The following is a 19968-nucleotide window of genomic DNA, read 5'->3' on the forward strand; positions in this document are numbered from 1 at the left end:
AAAAGGTTTACGTGTGCTGTTTTCTCTCACTCTTTTTTCTCTCTTCTCCAAGGTTAGTTCTTCTGTTTAAACCAGTTATCAGAAATATATATTATGTTTGCCTTATGATCTTTAAGTTTATGAAAGAGAAAGAAAGGGATTAATAAAGATATATAATAATTTTTATGTAGGGGTTCCTCGAGATGAAAATAACTTCAAGGGTTCCGCAAGGGTATAAAGGTTGAGAAACTGCTCTAGGTGGTGCCAGACAAGACTCTTTATCTGACCCAGTTAAAGGTTTCGAGCAGATCCATGTGCTACATGTTTGGCAGATTCTCTTTCATTAATCATCAGATGAGCAATAAACAATTTTCTTTTGCTCCAACCTGAAAGTGACTCACCAAGCCTGAAGAAGGGTCTCGGCCCGAAACGTCACCCATTCCTTCTCTCCAGAGATGCTGCCTGTCCCGCTGAGTTACTCCAGCATTTTGTGTCTATCTTAGTTTTAAATCGCATCTGCAGCTCGTTCTTACACACCAAGCTTAAAAATTGTGTGTCTCTGGTCTGGAAATGATAGATTATAATTAAAAAATGAGAGGAATAGATCGGGTAGATGCACAGGGTTTCTTGCCCAGAATAGGTGAATCAAGAACAAGAGGACATAGGTTTAAGGTGAAGTGGAAAAGATTTAATAGGAATCTGATGGGTAACTTTTTCACATAAAAGGTGGTGGGTGTATGGAAGCTGCCAGAGGAGGTAGTTGAGGCAGGGACTACACCTACATTTAAGAAACAGTCAGACAGGTATATGGATAGGACAGGTTTGGGAGGAAATAGGCCAAACACAGGCAGGTGAGACTAATGTAGATGGGATGTTGGCTGGTGTGGCACGTTGGGCCAAAGGGCCTGTTTCCACGCTCTATTACTCTATGATAAGCATGTTTCCAACTATGATCGCTTAGTACGACTCCGACATATTGCAAATGACACCTTTTGGCTTATGTTCACCATAATTATTTGAATATATCCTTCAGCATAACGACAGCAATTCTCAACCTTGGTACTCCACAAGGTTCTGTTCTCAGTTATTACTGCCCTCTGTATACAGTGCATTCAGAAAGTATTCAGGTCCCTGCACTTTTCTACATTTTGTTACGTTACAGCCTTATTTTAAAATGGATCAAATTCATTTATTTTTTATGATCAACCTATACACAATACTCCATAATAAAAAAGCAAAAACAGGTGTTTAGAAATTTTTGTAAAGTAATTGAAAAGAAATAACTGAAATATCACATTTACATAAGTATTCAGATACTCAAAAATCTCAGTGGTAAATATGAAACCTTAACCGTCAAGCACAATTACTCCGTAGTTTATAACAATAATTTCCATGGGATTTATCTTTGTGCAAATTGATCAATACATTTCATATGTTATGGTAGTGACCATACTTCATCAGTAGTAATAATGATGTGTAGGAAGGAACTGCAGATGCTGGTTTACACCAAAGATAGACACAAAATGCTGGAGTAACTCAGCGGATCAGGCGATATCTCTGAAGAGAAGGAATGGGTGACATTTCGGGTTGAGACCCTTCTTCACACTTGAGGTGTCCGGAGGTCATGAGAGATGCAACATAATGCAACCGTGTCATTTTAAATATGAAAACTGAGAAAGATTTTACGAAAATGTCTCAAATAGACCAGCGATGCACAGACTTTGGGAGTGCTGAACTCTGCTTTATTCAGAATGTACAGTACATATGTATCCTTTTGAACATTCAAGTCTTTTTACAACAATAAAACAATCCATCACGGCTGTTGTGTGGGAGCTTCACAGATAATGTTCAGCTGAACCGACACAGAAGACCCACAAAGTACAAATATCCCACAGCAAAGGATTCATTGCCAACCTTCATTATAAATGGAAAAAATAATCATTTTGAGATAGGATTTTACAATTTCAGGAGCGCATATCCATAATGTCATTGCAAAACTAATTTTTCTATTGAACTGGCTGAGATGCTTCTAGCATCTGCAGTGCATGTTCCCCAATGCTGCTGCACTAATTATGTATTCTATTTAAGAGAAATCATTTATGGATAAATACACAAAGAGCATTGCTTTCATTATTAGCACCCACTATGATATTGAAGGTGAAGCTCACCTTTTACAACACAATTGATAGTTAGAAAATAGGAACAGGTCAGATGGGAACGTAATTTGCCAATACAATATTATACAGAGTTTTTTTAAATAAAGCATTTGATAGATGACTGTTTTACGCCAATTCACTTTGCAGTGGATTTACCAGTGCAGTTGTGCTAATATGAACGTATTGCTGGAGGAACGGAGGCACAATCTTCAGCATCCAATGTTGTATCTATTACAGGTCTGTAGTTCAGAGTCACCTAGAATTTCAAAGTTACACGTGATTGATTAGAAGAGATGTCGGTTTACTGTCAACTAACCCTTCACTGGCATGCAATTCTTATTCATTTCAAACAATATAGACCAAATATGCTCCAATAGATTTAATTAATATGACATACATCCCACAACACATAACTTCAAGATAGACACAAAATGCTGGAGTAACTCAGCCGGACAGGCAGCATCTCTGGATAGAAAGGAATGAGCGACATTTCGGGTCAGAGACCTTTCTTCAGACTGTCTGAACTACTCCAGCACTTTGTGTCTATCTTTGGTTTAAACCAGCATCTGCAGTTCCTTCCTTCACACAACTTCAAAACAAACTAAAGGAAAATAAGAGTTCAGGAAATGCTGGTAAATTGACAAAAAGAGGAAAAAAAGATAAATTCTACCTGGAAAACTGGTTATCCGCAGAATCCAGCTACAGCCAAATTTGAAAACCCATGGCCCATATCTAATGAGATAACTACATGAAAGCTGACTCATGGGAATGTCTGCAATGTAGTGTTTTGTCTTTTCACCCCTCATCATAAGCACATGCTCCTAATTAATTAATTAAAGCAGCCCCATGTGGAGTCCAATTTAAAAGACCATTTCAGATGGTCTATTTTAATCAGAATTTCTACATACACAAGCTCTTGCTCAGCAAGATATTCTCCGGTGTCATCGGGCATAAGGTTGGAATACCATTCTAGATGCTTCTGGTAATTAAAATCCATTACTCCATCTGCAAATTCTTAGTTGACATTGTGCAGGACTCTTGCGTTTGGCGAGGGTGGGTTGTAACTCCCACTGAACGGGTGAACGAACATGCAAAACTCCCACCACTATATGGGAGGGTAGAGCATGTAAACTCCCACAGTTCAATGATGCCAGAAGTCTGTCAATTCTCCACCACTATATGGGTGACATGAGCACGTACATCCCTTCCTGCTGTGTGGGAATTAACTGCCTATCAACTGATAAAACAATGATCATAGGAACGGAAAGGCAATCCACATTAAATCCTGCCAAACTGTTAAAATAGCCTATAAATATGCCCGCTCCTTCATATTTTTCTTCCACCATGAGAATGAAAATAGAACAGGGCGGCACGATAGTGCAGTGGTAGAGTTGCTGCCTTACAGAGCCAGGGATCTGAGTTCGAACATGACTACGGGTACTGTCTGTAAGGAGTTTGTACATTCTCCCCGTGACCTGCATGGGTTTTCCCCGGGTGCTCCAGTTTCTTCCCACACTCCAAAAACACACAGGTTTGTAGGTTAATTGCCTTTGGTAAAATTGTAAATGGTCCCCAGTGTGTGTAGGATAGTGTTAATGTGCGGGGATCACTGGTCGGCGCGGACTCAGTGGGCCGAAGGGTCTGTTTCCACGCTGTATCTCTAAAACTATATTGAAATAGAAGAATATCTTTCCATCAAAGAGTTTTGTTGCCAGAAAATCATGATTACAGTATCTGCAATTTCCTAAATTGTGTGAACAACAATTAAAAACATCTTGTGACAACAGCATTTGTAAAATTAGCCATTTAAATAAAGCTTGCAATGAAAAAAATATATTATCCGGATGGAACGGTATTTCTCAATCAATAGATTAACTGGGGAAGTGGGCCAAGGAATGGCAGATGGAAGTGCGAAGTGTTGGAATTTGGCAAGTTAAACTAGGGCAGGTCTAGCACAATAAATAGTGTGATCCTGGGGAATGTGGCAGCATCCTGTAGTACAGATACATGGCTCCCTGACAGTGGCAATACAGGTAGATAAGATGGTGAAAGAGATGCTTGGGGTATGTGCCTCATCAGTCAGGGCATCGAGTGCAGGAGTTGAGACTTTATATTGCAATAGACAATAGGTGCAGGAGTAGGTCATTTGGCCCTTCGAGCCAGCACCACCATTCAATGTGAGCATGGCTGATCATCCTCAATCAGTACCCCGTTCCTGCCTTCTCCCCATATCCCCTGACCCTGCTATCTTTAAGAGCCCTATATAGCTCTCTCTTGAAAGCATCCAGAGAACCTGCCTCCACTGCCCTCTGAGGCAGAGAATTCTACAGTGCAACTTCTGCACTCAAGGCCCTGACTAATGAATCATGCGAAAACTCCGGTTTCTTCCCACATGCCAAAATGTACTGGTTTGTAGGTTAATTGGCCTCTGAAAATTATCCCTAGTGTGTAAGGGGTGAATATGAAAAAATAGGATAACATAGAACAAATGTGAACGGGTAATCGATGGTCAGCTTGGTGGGCCAAAGTCTCCATCTCCATGGTGTATCTCGAAACCAAACTGTACAAGGCGTTGGTGAGACAAGTTCTGGAATTCTGTATACAAGTTCTAGTTGTCCAGCTACAGGAAAGATGTCATTACATTTGAAAAGAGTGCAGAAAAAAAGGATGCACAAGGTCGCTACCAGGATTGGAGAATTTGAGATACAAGGAGAGGGTAGAGAGGCTGTGACTGTCCCCTCCGCCCCCTCCATCCCATTCCCTCCAGTATATAAGCCTAAATAGTGATCTTATGGGGACATATAAAATCATCATAGGCATCGATAATGAGGATGGTCACAATCATTTTCCCAGGATAGAAGTCTAAAAGCAGAGGACATAGATTTGTCAATCTGACCCAATTGAGCATGCCTTTTATATGCTAAAGAGAAAACTGGGGACTAGCCCCCAAAACAAGCATAAGCTGAAGATGGCTGCAATACAGGCCTGGCAGAGCATCACCAGAGAAGACACTCAGCATTCATAGCAAAAGGATTTGATTATAAGAGCAGGGAGGTTCTACTGCAGTTGTACAGGGTCTTGGTGAGACCACACCTGGAGTATTGCATACAGTTTTGGTCTCCTAATCTGAGGAAAGACATTCTTGCCATAGAGGGAGTACAGAGAAGGTTCACCACACTGATTCCTGGGATGGCAGGACTTTCATATAGACTCGGCTTGTACTCGCTAGAATTTAGAAGATTGAGGGGGGATCTTTTAGAAACTTACAAAATTCTTAAGGGGTTGGATAGGCTAGATGCAGGAAGATTATTCCCAATATTGGGGAAGTCCAGAACAAGGGGTCACAGTTTGAGGATAAGAGGAAAGTCTTTTAGGACCGAGATGAGAAAATCATTTTTTACACAGAGAGTGGTGAATCTCTGGAATTCTCTGCCACAGAAGGTAGTTGAGGACAGTTCATTGGCTATATTTAAGAGGGATTTAGATGTGGCCCTTGTGGCTAAAGGGATCAGGGGGTATGGAGAGAAGGCAGGTATGGGATACCGAGTTGGATGGTCAGCCATGATCATATTTAATGGCGGTGCAGGCTCGAAGGGCCGAATGGCCTACTCCTGCACCTATTTTCTATGTTTCTATATTTCTAACTGGTGATGTCCATGAATCACAGACTTCAAGGAGTCATTGCATGCAACAAAATACTAAACACGACTACTTTCATTCACATTACATTGCTGTGTCCCAAACATTATGGTGCCCTGAAATGGGGAGACTATGTATAAACACTGCTGTAATTTCTACATGGTGAAACCAAAATGTATAAAAATGGCCTTTATTAAAATCTGACAATATGCACTTTAACCACGTGATTTTTTTCTATTAGAAATCTCAAACTGTGGAGTACAGAGGCAAATAAATAAATGATTGGTCTTTGGCCCAAACATTATGGAGGGCAGTGTAGAAGGGAGCCAAGGGGCAGGTATTTCGACACAGAGGTAGGTGGAATGTGGAACAAACTAATAGAGGAATCCGTAGAGGTTGCTACAATTACGAAGTTGAAAAAGACATTTGGGCAAGAAATGCTGGAACAACTCAGTGGGTGGGGGAGCATCCTTGGAGAAAATGGACAGGCGACACCTCTGGTCAGGACCCTCCCCCTGACAGGTACATGGATAGAAAAAGGGTTGCTGGGATATAGACATCTTGGTCAGCATGGTTGGGCCAAAAAACATGTTTTTGTTCTGTAGATTTTATGCACAAGAAACCTTTTTTGTGCAAACTTTCTTCTGTTTATTGCGTGCAGTTTTGGTCTCCAAATCTGAGGAAGGACATTATTGCCATAGAGGGAGTGCAGAGAAGGTTCACCAGACTGATTCCTGGGATGTCAGGACTGTCTTATGAAGAAAGACTGGATAGACTTGGTTTATACTCTCTAGAATTTAGGAGATTGAGAGGGGATCTTATAGAAACATACAAAATTCTTAAGGGGTTGGACAGGCTAGATGCAGGAAGATTGTTCCCGATGTTGGGGAAGTTCAGGACAAGGGGTCACAGCTTAAGGATAAGGGGGAAATCCTTTAAAACCGAGATGAGGAGAACTTTTTTCACACAGAGAGTGGTGAATCTCTGGAACTCTCTGCCACAGAGGGTAGTTGAGGCCAGTTCATTGGCTATATTTAAGATGGAGTTAGATGTGGCCCTTGTGGCCAAGGGGATAGAGGGTATGGAGAGAAGGCAGATACGGGATACTGAGTTGGATGATCAGCCATGATCATATTGAATGGCGGTGCAGGCTCGAAGGGCCGAATGGCCTACTCCTGCACCTAATTTCTATGTTTCTATGTTATCCTAGTCAAACTTTCTCACCTTTCCAGTTTTTGGATCCATAGATGATAGGGTGTGTTTTCGCCAGTGTTCATCAACTGATTTTTTCTCTTGACCTTGCAATGGCTTTGCAAAATCATATTCATCAATTCTCACCTAAAATGACAAAAGAAATGAGAAAGTCAACACTTCAGACACAGCCACAAATAAATATTCTCAGTCCTTTCATGAATGGCAATATGAAATCTAGTTAATTGTACTCACAAGAGGGTCTAACAAATTACGGCACCATTCACAGCATAAGGGAGCGATCTCAAGGCTAATCTACCAGTCAACAAAGTACACCAATTCAGTCTGAAGAACGGTTTCGGCCTGAAACGTTGCCTATTTCCTTCGCTCCATAGATGCTGCCTCACCCGCTGAGTTTCCTCCAGCACTTTTGTCTACCTTCGATTTTCCAGCATCTGCAGTTCCTTTTTAAACACCAATTCATCCTATCACTTTCACGCTGCTATTTGTTGCACACAAATTTTGCTACGTTATGCAGTCGATTACATTTCAAAATAACTGAATGTAAATCAATTTGGGATACCTCCACTACCTGGGTTCATGACACCCAAAAAATGATTTTCTGTACTCAGAGTCCAGGCATGTGAAACTACCACAATGCTAACAGATTAAATATCAAGTCAATGATTTTCCACGTGTACAGACCTAAGAAGGAAGGGGACATTCTGACAAATGGGTTCCATGTTAAGCCCTCTGCCACTGCAAAGAATACCCTGTAAAAGGCTACCAAAAACAAACTCTCTATTAATATTTTAAAAACAGGATTCCACTGTTAATTAAAAAGTTTGCAAAACCAGAGGGGGAATATTGATCAGATTGGGATGGCTTCGATATTTTTAACGATCGGTAGAAAATTACGTTGAGGTTGTTTTTTTGTTCAGACGTTCCATGTTCCACAAAAACCCACTAGCTACTGAATTCTGCAGATACTCAACAGTTCAGACTTCAGATGAGGGATCATTGAATAAGCATAATACACTAGCTTCCATGGGTCTGACAAAGTGTTCTATTGCGAGGCCAGGAAGTTAAGCAGAAAGGTTCAAGTAAAATTCAACTGATTGCAGTAATTTTCCTTAATGGTAGAGCTGCTGCCTTACAGCGCCAGAAACCCGGGTTCGATCCTGACCTCGGGTGCTGTCTGTGTGGAGTTTGCACACTCCCTGTGACCGCATACTCTGGCTTTGTTCCACATCCCAAAGACATGAGAGTTTGTAGGTGAATTAGTCTGTAAAATTGCCCCAAGTGTGTTGGGAGCAGTGGATAAAGTGGAATAATATAGAACTAATGTGAATGAGTGATCAATGGTTGGCGTGCACTCGGTGGGCTAAAGGATCTATTCCCATGCTGTAACTCTAAAACTAAAAGAAAAATATTTGCAATAATCAGTACAGGGAGTAGTTTTTAAGTGTTATTTGTAAAGCAAAAACCCATAGAAACTGGAAATATGAAATTATCTGTAGAGACAAACAGATTAATGTTTCAGGCCAATAGCTCCTTATTAAATATCTGGTCTGATGAATATCTGTACCATTTTCTGTGTTTGATAAAATCTAGTTCATAGATACAGCGCGGTAACAGGCCCTTCGACACACTGGGTCTGCACCGACCAGTGATCCCCGCTCATTAACACCATCCTACACCCACTAGGGACAATCTTTTTACATTTACCAAGCCAATTAACCGACAAACCTGTACGTCTTTGGAGTGTGGGAGGAAACCGAAGACCTCGGAGAAAACCCACGCAGATCATGGGGAGAACATACAAACTCCGTACAGACAGAACCCGGGTCTCCGGCGCTGCATTTGTTGTAAGGCAGCAACTCTACCGCTGCGCCACCGTGACCGCCCACTAGAAAACCGACCATGATAAATTAGAAAAAGTCTAATTTCACATAAAATCAATGCACAATTCATGCAATTTTGTGGTGGTTAAGTTTTGTTGTAACATTGTTTTAGAGATGACCCTAACCTTGAAATCCTCCCGAGCGTGGGCTCCTCTGCTCTCTTTGCGAGCCTCTGCACCATTGATAGTCTGCATGGCACACAGCATCAAATTTTGCAGCTCTAACGTTTCAATCAGGTCAGAGTTCCAAACAATTCCTGAAAAAAAGCACAGGTCTCATTAACACAATCACAGGTTTAATAACCCTTCAGCAGAGTGGAAATGAACTCATAATTTCACCACAGTTGCTGCCTGATTAGCTGAGTAGGTCCAGCATTTTCTGTCTTCATTTCAAATATTCCCATCTATCTCATTTTAGGTTTTCTTTAATCAGACTTATCCTGCACTAAACATGATACCCTTTATCCTGTACCTGTACACTGTGGATGGCATGACTGTAATAATGTACAAACTTTTCACTGACTGGATAGCATGCAACAAAAAGCTTTTCACTGTACCTCAGTACATGTGACAATAATAAACTAAACATTCCATCTCATCAGTTTTTTGCTTGTTGATTGTAAGAGTTTCAGTAAAATTCCAATTCCATTTTCCCAGTTTCTCCTTCTCCGTGCCAACTGTTCTAATGACGACACACGACGCGTGTGCCTCTAAGATATGTTTTGCTTGGCATGCACTGTGGTGCTCCTTGACCATAGCTGAAAGAGCCCTTGATCACAATTCACATTTCCCCACGTATCTGCTCCAAATCCCTCTCCTCATTTCCATGGTCCCCAATTTCCATCAACCAGCGTCCTTATACAATAGATCATCCTTTGCAATTTCCGCCACCTTCAATGTTATTCCACCACCTGACATGACTCTACTATCATTTCCCTTTCAACATAATGAAGCGACTGCTCCCCTTGAAATTCCCTGGTCAGCACTTCCGTCTCCACACACCATTCCCATCTCACATCATTTCCCCATGTTACCACAGGAGATACAACCCTTGTCCTTTTATCTCTTCTTCCCCCATCATCCAAGGGTCTGAACTGTCCTTCCAAAGGAGGCAGCAATTCACTTACAATACAGTGTGGTCTCTTACTTCGGATAAATCTAATCCAGATTTTCTGACCTCCCCAAAGCATGACTGTTCAATCTTTAACAGTGAACATTCACTTTTAGTTGCCCATCTTTTTAGCACTCCGTCGCATCACATTTCCACAGTTTGATCTCTTCCTTTTATAGCCTTTAACAGTGGAACAATGAAACCCAATTTAAATTCAAAGCACAGGGCAGGCAGATGATTCATCCATCTAGAACACTAGCCCGGTTTTCTCTACCCACTGGACATTTCGTGCAACTCGACATTTTGCAGTCTCTGTTGTTCTTTGAATGAACTTTCTCTAATTGCCATCATTTCAAAGTGTTTATCTTCCTTTGCTCGTGTTATTTCTAATTCCCACATTAAGCTATCAACTATTCCTTTTCTCCAGAGATGCTGTCTGACCCGCTGAGTTACTCAGCTTTTTGTGTCTATCTTCGGTTTAAACCAGCATCTGCAGTTCCTTCCTACACATATTAACTAGATGAGTTAATCTACAATTTATCTCCTTGGAAAACTTGGTCTCAACCTAATGGATAATATACCATACCCTCCCTGTAACTTAACTATTTCTCTCTTTCTTGCTTCTGACAAAGTAAAATTCAACTGATTGCAATAAGAAACGATAATGGTTTCTCTTTCCAAGGATGACAGTTTCCAAAATTACCCTTTTTTTTAATCTGAAACTTAACCCTTTGGTTACTACACTGAAATAATTCTTGGAATGAAGTGGCAATTTATTCAATGTATCAAAAAATATCGTCATCCCTTTGTCCAAAAAGTCAATGGTCTGAAACGTTAACTATGTGTCTCTCCACAAAGATGTTATCGCATTAATCAAGTAGTATTTCCAGCATTTTTCATTATTTTAGGAAGAATATTTACCTCTGTCAAATGTCTTGATGTCACTCAAGGAATCATACAACTCGCCCAACTTTTCACAGCCTTCTTTTAGCACAGGCCCTGTGCGGAACACAGCTGCGTGACTTTGCATGCACTGTTAAAGGTAGGAATTAAATGCAACATCAGTCTCCAGTATATCTCTTTAATGACCAGTGCAGGTTAGTTGTTCTACACACCCTCTTGGGAAAATTCCAGATTGTAAACAAATTGGAAGATTGTATGCAAAGGATGTATTGCGCTGATTTAATTGAAGACATTTTTTATCACCAATTTATAATTATTAATTTCCAGATTAAATTCACACTGAACCATTGACATGCATCCTTTTAGCACTACATTCATATTGATTGAGATAATAAACTGACAAACAGTGCTAAGAAAGCCAAAGCTCCCAGCCGGCGCGACTTTAAATTGCCGCGGACTTGCTAGCACCCGCCGGGGGCTCCAACATCAAGACCCGGAGCAGGGCCTTACATCGCCCGGCATGGCTTTAAATGGCCGCGGATTTGCTAGCGCCCGCCGGGGGCTTTGACTTTGACATCGGGAGAAGAATGGAGAGCAGGGGAGAGACAAGACTTTGCCTTCCATCACAGTGAGGAGGAGATTCACTATGATGGATGTTTGTGTAAATTGTGTTGGTGTATCTTGGTTCTTTTCTTGTATGGCTGCAGAAACCAAATTTCGTTTGAACCTCATGTGAGGTTCAAATGACAAATAAATGGTATTGTATTGTATTGTATTGTATATTGTATTGTATTAACTCCAAGGTAAAATATAAGAGTTTATCAAGAAAATGTCCATTGGTAACTGTACATTCTCCAGCAAAGTGCAGTATCCAATTGTATAACAAAACCATCAGTAGATACACCACATTAGAGTCTGAAAGCAAAATATGATTTACAGCAACTCCTGACGTGGGCCAAGAGGATCACATCTGAAAGAGAAGTAGCGATATGACACTGCACTAAACCCAAGGAAACGTGCATGATAGACAAAGCTTTTGCCTTGTAATCCCAAACCGAAGAGCGAAGAAAATATTGGGAGACAGACCATGCGGGTGGCTGCCAGATAAAGGATTGTAATGGTGAGGTGGAAATAATTCAGTGGCCAAGAAAGAAATTGGGGAAATCCATAAGCATGGTGTGGATGGAAGAGGTAACATTGAAATTCAGCTATTGAGCGCCATCTGTACTGGGCCATTAATCCATAAACCAGTTCAATTCTCACTGTGGCAGATCGTGGAAAATGAAGAAAGAACAATAAACGACAACAATGTCCACATCTCAACAACAAATAAATACATTTCTGTCAGCATAGTGGAGCAGCTGGTAGAGCTTCTGCCTCACAGCAGGAGTGACCCAGGTGCTGTCCATGTGGAGTTTGTACGTTCTTCAGGTGAGTTTCTTCTGGATGCTGCAGTTTCCTCCCACGTCCCAAACAAGTATGGGCTTGTAGATTAATTGGTCTTTTAAATATTTTTAAAAATGCCCAAAAAGTGTAGGGAGTGGATGAGAAAGTGGCAGAGGATAGAACTAGTGTGAATGGGTGATCAATGGTCACTGTGGACTCAGTAGGCCAAAGGACTGTTTCCATACTGTATCTGGGGATAGGAGCTTTAACGCCATACCACTGGCTAAGTAAATCCTGCTTCGAGTTGGAGTGGGATTTTCTGGCAATTGACATGACATAAATAATTTAGGTCTTTTCACATTATTGTGTAAATCAAGGTTGCTCTGTGCGTGGAGGTATAAATGATAATTTCAGACCAGTGATTTCTTCTACAATTATAACCTTCCAAAACCAAATGTTTGGGCATCGTTATTTCTAAAGTTATGGACTGACCACTATAAATCTTTCATTCTGTATTGTATTGAAATATAACTGTTCACAGACGCGTGAGGACATAGAATTATAACTTGTTATTCTGATGTACCCCCAGGATTGCAGTTTGGTCCATTGTAACAACATTTTTTTTAAACTTTAAAAATGCAGTACTAGTAGTAATTAACAAAAAAGTAAAAAAAGTAAGGACTAACAAATGTGTGTCTTTGTCACGTGTGATACACATTACAAACATGAACTATTTATTCTCATGTATTTTTATCAGGATAATACTGGGGCCTATGGGGTTAAATTGAGATTAGGTTGCATAAACTACCCTCCTTTTCCTAGCGTTTAGAAGATTAAGAGATATCTGACAGAGAAAATAATTTGTCTGGTGAGAATAAATAACGGGGACTTGAAATTAGAGTGAGGTCGCTCAGTAGTGAACAGAGTAAACATTTACTCACAGAAGGTAATCAACCAAATCCCTTTTCTTAAATAGCTAGAATGTTTATGAAATGGGTAGAAAGATTTTATCAAAATTATATGTTGACTACATTATCACATTATTGGATCACGTAGGGATTTATTCCCCCTAATTTGAAACTAATAGATACTCTCATTGAAGTTTTAGGATATTAAAGGCAACCGGGAAAACAGATTGAGCTACGCTTTACTCAGCAATCTACAGCTAGGAGTCCTAAAACTAGAACCAGCTCCATCATCAATGATAGACGCAAAATACCCGAGTAACTGAGCGGGACAGGCTGCATCTCTGGAGAGAAGGAATGGGTGACGTTTCTGAAGAAGGGTCACCATTCCTTCTCTCCAGAGATGCTGCCTGTTCTGCTGAGTTACTCCAGCTTTTTGTGTCTATCTTCGGTTTAAACCAGCATCTGTAATTACTTCCTACACATCTATCGTCAGTGATGCTGACTAATGCTTCTATACCCAGAAAATGGTAGATATTAGAAATATATATTTTTACACAGCACCTGGTGCTGAGCGAGCGTAATTTTTCGTTCGCTAGATCTACTCGGGAGGATTTAAACTTGAGAGGCAGGGCGGTGGGTTAAAAAGGAGTAGCTCAGAAATTAGGAGTGATGAGAAGATAGAGGTTAGGACTAGTAAATTTCAAAGGGATGACAGGCAAGGAGAGGTGAAGGAATATGGTGATGCTGATGGGCTGAAGTGTGTTTATTTCAATGTAAGTATTGTGAAGAAAGCAGATGAACGGAGAGCCTGGATTGATGCTTGGGTCTATGTGGTCATTGTGCAAATGTAGTTACGGGAGTGACTTGGTTGGCAGCTCAATTTTCAATGTATCGATGTTTCAGGCGTGAATCAAGAGGGAGGCAAAGGAGGTGGAGTAGTTGTGCTAGTAATTAGGGCAATTGTCACTGCGGCACTCAGAGAGGACATACTGGTGGGTTTACCAGTGGAGCCGTATGCATGAAGCTTAGAAATAAGAAAGGTGTAAGGCAGGAGGCTGAGGGGAGATCTTATAGAGGTGTAAGTGATCATGAGGAGAATAGATTGGGTAAAAGACTGTGTATTCACCCTGGGTATAGTAGTAGGGAGGTCATGTTGCAGTTGCATAAAACGTTAGTGAGGCCACATTTAGAGTATTGTGCTCAGTTCTGGGCAGCGTGGTATAGTAAAGATGTTGTCAAGCTGGTAAGGTTTCAGAGATTTACGAGGATATTGCCAGGACTAGAGGGTCTGAGCTACAGGCGGAGTTTGAGTAGGCTGGGACTCTATTCCTTGGAGCGCAGGAGGATGAGGGGTGATCTTATACAGGTGTATAAAATCAATTAAGGACTCGATCGGGTAGATGCAAAGAGTTTCTTGCCCAGAGAAGGTGAATCGAGGACCAGAGGTCATAGGTTTAAGGTGAAGGGGAAAAGATTTAATAGGAATCTTCCTATTAATAGGATTTAATAGGGGTAACTTTTTCACACAAAAGATAGTGGGTGTATGGAACAAGCTGCCACAGGAGGTAGTTGAGGCAGGGACTATTCCAACATTTAAGAAACAGTTATAGACAGGTACGTGGCCAGGACAGGTTTGGAGTGATATGAACTAAATGCTGGCAGGTGGAACAAGTGTCGCTGGGCCAATTTGGTTGATGTGGGCAAGTTGGAACGAAGGACCTGTTTCACACTGTATCACTCGATGACTATGAGTAGGGGAATCAAGAACCAGGGCACATAGATTTTACAGTGAGAGGGAAAAGATTTAACAGGAACCCGAGGGACAGCTTTTTCACACAGAGTGGTGGGTATATGGAGCAAGCTACCAGAGGAGGTAGTTGAGGCAGGTTCCATATCAACGTTCACAAGACATTTGAACAGGTACATGGAGAGGAAAGGTTTAGAAAGATACTAGACCAAGTGGGACCCGTTGGACCCCGTTCCCCCAATGCAATATTCCACAACTCACCCGTTCCCCCAAGGCAACCCCTTCCCCCACTGCATTATTCCACCACTCACCCATAGTCCCCAACTGCACAGGCGCGACTCATTTCCCCTCATCTCCCCAGCACTCCCTCCCCCTCCTCTTCACCCTCCTTCTTCTTTCCCCTCTCCTCCTCCCCTCCCCCACTCCCTCCCTCACCTCTCCCTCTCTCCTTTCCCCTACGCTCACTCACTCCCTCCCTCCCTCCTTTCCCACTACCCCCTCCCTCCCCCCCTCCTCCCCCTCCCTCCCTCCCTGTACAACCACTCTCCCCTCCCTCCCCCCCCCCCCCCCCCCCTCTACCTCCCTGCAACCACTCTCCCCTCCCTCCCCCCACTCCTCATCTCTCCCCTATCCCACTCCCCAACTAAACACAATGTTTAAATAACATTTCTCCTCCTCCCCTCCCCCACTCTCCATTAGAATAATGTAACAAATCTCTCATTGCACTGGGAGTCCTGTCATTTGTTAACATGGGAATGGGCAAGGAAAGTTTTTAAGTGAAACGTTTGGTGTTTTAAAAGTGATTTTTTGAAAGTTTAAAATGTGAATAAATTGTAAAATATAACATCATTCTGAAAGGAATGCTGCTGTGTATTTGAAAACTGAGTTTTTTCTTTGATGTAAATGAGATCCCATTGTGATGTCATTGTGGGGTTGAACACTGCTGATGGGTAGTTTATGTTAATGAGATCCCATTGTGACACCATACGCTACTGCCTGTCAGTGTCAAACTGGATTTTGTAAAGATTAAAATGTGAATAAATTGTAAAATATACCATCAATCTGAACAAAACCTGATACACCACACCCCAGGACAATGGCGAGTACGGTAGGCCAACATTTGTAGTGCTATCGTGTACCGTTTTGGTGGAATTTCAGGATCCACTGGACAGACAGGCATAGAAACAAACATATGAGAGAAAAGCAGACAGACATAGAAACAAACATATGAGAGTTTTAGTAATATAATATAGATTGGACAAAGGCAGGTGGGACTAGTGTTGATGAGACATCATGGTAGACATGGGCAAGTTAGGCCAAAGGACCCTTTCCATGCTGAATGCTGTTTCCATCTCTGTTGTCAGCAGAGTTCAATTCAGACCATGACACTCTGACCAATTGGTCAGAGCACTATGTGCTGCTCTGTAATATGATCTGGCTGCCCCTTAAAAAATCTCTGGCCTTTTTTACAAAATAAAATTCTGCTCTTTCCAAAGAATTATATTTAAATACACATGTAGCTGTTGTTTCGATAAACAGATTATGTATTGCAATGTGAATAAAATCACAGGTAATGTAGTGTAAGAATGTAAAACTTCGGCTTTTAATCTCACTTTACTCTTTTTGCACTTGATTCGAGTTCCATGGGTTAATTCTGTTCAGACCAAAATCGTAGAGCTTAATATTGAATGTGTAAATGTGAAAGTGCTGAACCAATCATCATTTTAATTTTTCATAACTAATTCTAGTGGTACAGTGGCAGAACAGTAGAGATGCTACTGCCTCGCATCTCCAGAGACCTGGGTTCAATCCTGACCTTGGGTGCTGTCTGTGTGGAAACTGTACGTTCTCCCTGTGACCGCGTGGGTTTTCTCCGGGTGCTCCGGTTTCCTCTCACATTTCAAAGTCATACAGATTTGCAGGTTAATTGTCTTTTGTAAATTGCCCCAGGTGTGTAGGAATTAGAACTAGTGTACAGGTGATCGATGGTCAGTGTGGACTCGGTGGGCCGAAGACCCTGTTTTGGTCCGCTTGGACTCAGTTAGTCGAAGACCCGGTTTCCACGCTTTATCCCTAAACTAAACTAAAACTAAACATCTACTCCTGGAAAGCTTCAAGAGGTACCGAGTCATGCAGATTGGAATATTAGTCAACAGTTTCCCCAAGAGGCAGTGGCAAAACCTTGATATATTGCTCTAAAGGGAATTGATGATTCCTTGATGGTGAAGCAGTATAGATGATCATGGAACATCTATCACAATTAATAAGCTGGCAGCCAAACCCAATTATGCCTTCACTACCATGACACCTACTCTCCATCAAAGATTGTGATTTAAGAAAGCCAGATATTTTCAGGACATGTATGAAAGACAGGTTAAAAAAAATATTAACATATAAAGATAAAAGTATGGAGGAAGGAAGCCACTGAGCATTAAGGGCATCCTTCATTCGGATACACATTGCTACTTTTTTTTGGACAGTGCAACCCAGAACCATTAACTACACTTCCACCTAAGTCTTGTGTCCACTTGCAGATGTACAGTAACATCAGGTCGGAGACAGAAGGAATTATGAACCCCAATGTGTTACCCAATCTTTAATGATATTATGGGAATATTTTGTATATTAGTTTGATGAACTGAATTTATTTAAACATAGTAAACCCTTACTTTCAACAATTAACTTGCGCATTCCAGAAACTTAAAAATCTAGTATTTGAATAAATCCCAAATGCTGCTTTTATTCCCTCACCTTCTGCATGTTCAGTCGGAGTTCAGATGTGCGAGTACTTCCATCGGCAAACCGCAGATGGTCAAGGTTTGCCACCGACTCTTCTCCAGCATTTGGGTCAATAGGTGAAAGAGCTTCCCCTGGATTTGGAGCAATAAATAACAGGACCTCAGCCTCCAAAACGGATTGTAAAAGTACCAAACTCAATTCTGCTGGGAAGATACTTGACAGAAATTCGTCATAAAAAAAACGAAATCTATACTATTGTCATTTCACATTCTAACAAAAAAAATGTATTAAGAGCACAAGAAAACTGACCTTTTTGTAATGTTAGAATGGAAAAGGCCCAAAAATGGAGGTTGCAACAATAAAGTCAGAGCATTCTCATATCAAGCGTTAGAACGTTGTGCCATTATTGAACCTAGTCCGCAAGCTCAGTGCTGTAATGTGGAAGGATTGGACCTGCTGTTGGGGTTTAATGTAACTTGTTTTCTAGCTTAGAACACTATTTGAAAAGCAGTGAGCTTTCTTAATATCCTCAATCAACAATAGTTGGCCTGATTCCTTGCTAATATGATCCCTGCTGAAAGAATGTTGGCTGCTATGCCAGCCTATGTAATAATGAATATCCTTCAGAAGTGACGCTCTGATGAAAAAGTCAGAGTTGAAAGACAATATAGTTTCTATTCAGTCTGCTTGCAACCCTGAATATAGCAATAGACTTTAACAAAATATACGGTACCTAGAATGGTGGCAAGAAATCCTGTTCACTGCGTTGGGGAAGAATGGATGGCAGGAGACAGTGAGAAAGTGGCAAGGTGGTAATAAGTTGGATGCAGGGAGTGGGGTTTGCTGTTGCTCGTTTGTTTTGCTGTGTGATGCAAACTTCGCCCCCTTTCGGTCCCAATGACACCTAATTAAACTTTTGAAGATTTGAAAGACTCCATAAACTGCTTGGTCAGGAGGAACAGGACTGAAAAGTCCTGTCGTGAGTTAGGTCTAGGCAATAAACCATTGCTTTTGGATTTCAATAATGAAAAGTATAGAACTCTTGTTTTGAGGCAATGTTAGAAATAATCACCATAAACACATTCTTCGCCAAAATTCCTGTTACCAATTTTAATCCTCTAAGCCTCAGCACCTTATGGTGTAATTTCCTGAACCAACTGGAGAGAACATTTTTTAACTTACTGTAGAGGACTAGGTAAGTACAGGTTGCCAAAAAATTACATTTTCTATGAACCGTTTGGGGCTCAGTTACCTCAATAATATTTAGCAAAGAAAAATACTGGACATCTACACATTGATATACAACTGGTATTCAAATTTAAGATGAACACAAAAAGCTGGTGTAACTCAGCAGGACAGGCAGCAACTCTGGAGAGAAGGATTGGGTGATGTTTCGCGTCAAGACCCTTCTTCAGTCTGAAGCCTTCAGTTCTTCAGTCTGCAGAAGGGTCTCGACCCAAAACGTCACCCATTCTTTCTACGCAGAGATGCTGCCCGACCTGCACAGTTAGTCCAGCTCTTTGTGTCTATCTTCGGTTTAAACCAGCATTTGCAGTTCCTTCTTACAATGATATTCAAATTTGAATTTATGGAAAACAAAAGCATAGGATCAAGAACAGATTTTTACGTTGATTAATTAGATCAAATTTGGTGCAAAGCTGGGCACTCTGGAACAACACTGCAAAACTAGTTGGAAAGCTTACCGGGCTTGGACACTTCTGTTATGGTTAGCGCACAGGCACGGCCGAACACCACCAAGTCGAGGAGGGAATTTGCTCCCAGCCGATTAGCACCATGAACAGAAGCACTGGCAGCTTCACCACAAGCATAGAGTCCAGGCACAACCACATCTTTACCATTTACATGGTTAATCGCCTGCAAGATGTAAATTTTCCACTTAAATATTGTGTACTATCTTGAATTAGAGATTTCCCTTAAGATAAGTAGTTTTTTACAAAAACTGCATGCTCAATGAACATCTTAAGGAGCAGTTCATGTGGCAAGCTATGCAAACAATTAACTGCTCTATGTGGTGTTATATCTGTCGCTGCAACCATTTTCTCAACATGAAATCCTCTGTAAATATAACATGTTCCAAATTTTGAAGAACATTGAGATAGGCCGCACACTAAAATGATCTCGCTGAAGAGGAATAGTGGCGCATTCCTCGTTTTGCGACTTTATGGTTAAGCCCAAACTTGAGTCAAAATTATTAATATCAATAAGACTGACATCCAAGGCATTAACTGTTGGCAGAAGGAACTGCAGATGCTAGTTCCAAAAAAGAAAGGAATGCTGGAGTAACT

At 41.2% G+C, this 19968-nt stretch overlaps 1 protein-coding gene across 3 annotated transcripts in view; it reads right to left on the bottom strand.

Moving 5' to 3' along the window:
- Positions 1-1699: 1699 nt before the first annotated feature.
- sdha (succinate dehydrogenase complex, subunit A, flavoprotein (Fp)) overlaps positions 1700-19968 on the bottom strand; it is a 50596-nt gene continuing 32327 nt past the window's right edge. For all 3 annotated transcript variants that reach the window (XM_055634633.1, XM_055634631.1, XM_055634632.1), the window contains exons 10-15: positions 19366-19537; positions 17675-17793; positions 10901-11012; positions 8995-9125; positions 6999-7112; positions 1700-2391 (exon numbers count right to left, since the gene is read on the bottom strand). In XM_055634633.1, coding sequence (XP_055490608.1) covers positions 2305-2391; positions 6999-7112; positions 8995-9125; positions 10901-11012; positions 17675-17793; positions 19366-19537 — 735 coding nt within the window. In that variant the 3' untranslated portion in view covers positions 1700-2304. The remainder of the gene's footprint in view (positions 2392-6998; positions 7113-8994; positions 9126-10900; positions 11013-17674; positions 17794-19365; positions 19538-19968) is intronic.

This window comes from Leucoraja erinacea, chromosome 4 (assembly GCF_028641065.1).
Source record: "Leucoraja erinacea ecotype New England chromosome 4, Leri_hhj_1, whole genome shotgun sequence".
NCBI classification, from domain to species: domain Eukaryota; kingdom Metazoa; phylum Chordata; class Chondrichthyes; order Rajiformes; family Rajidae; genus Leucoraja; species Leucoraja erinaceus.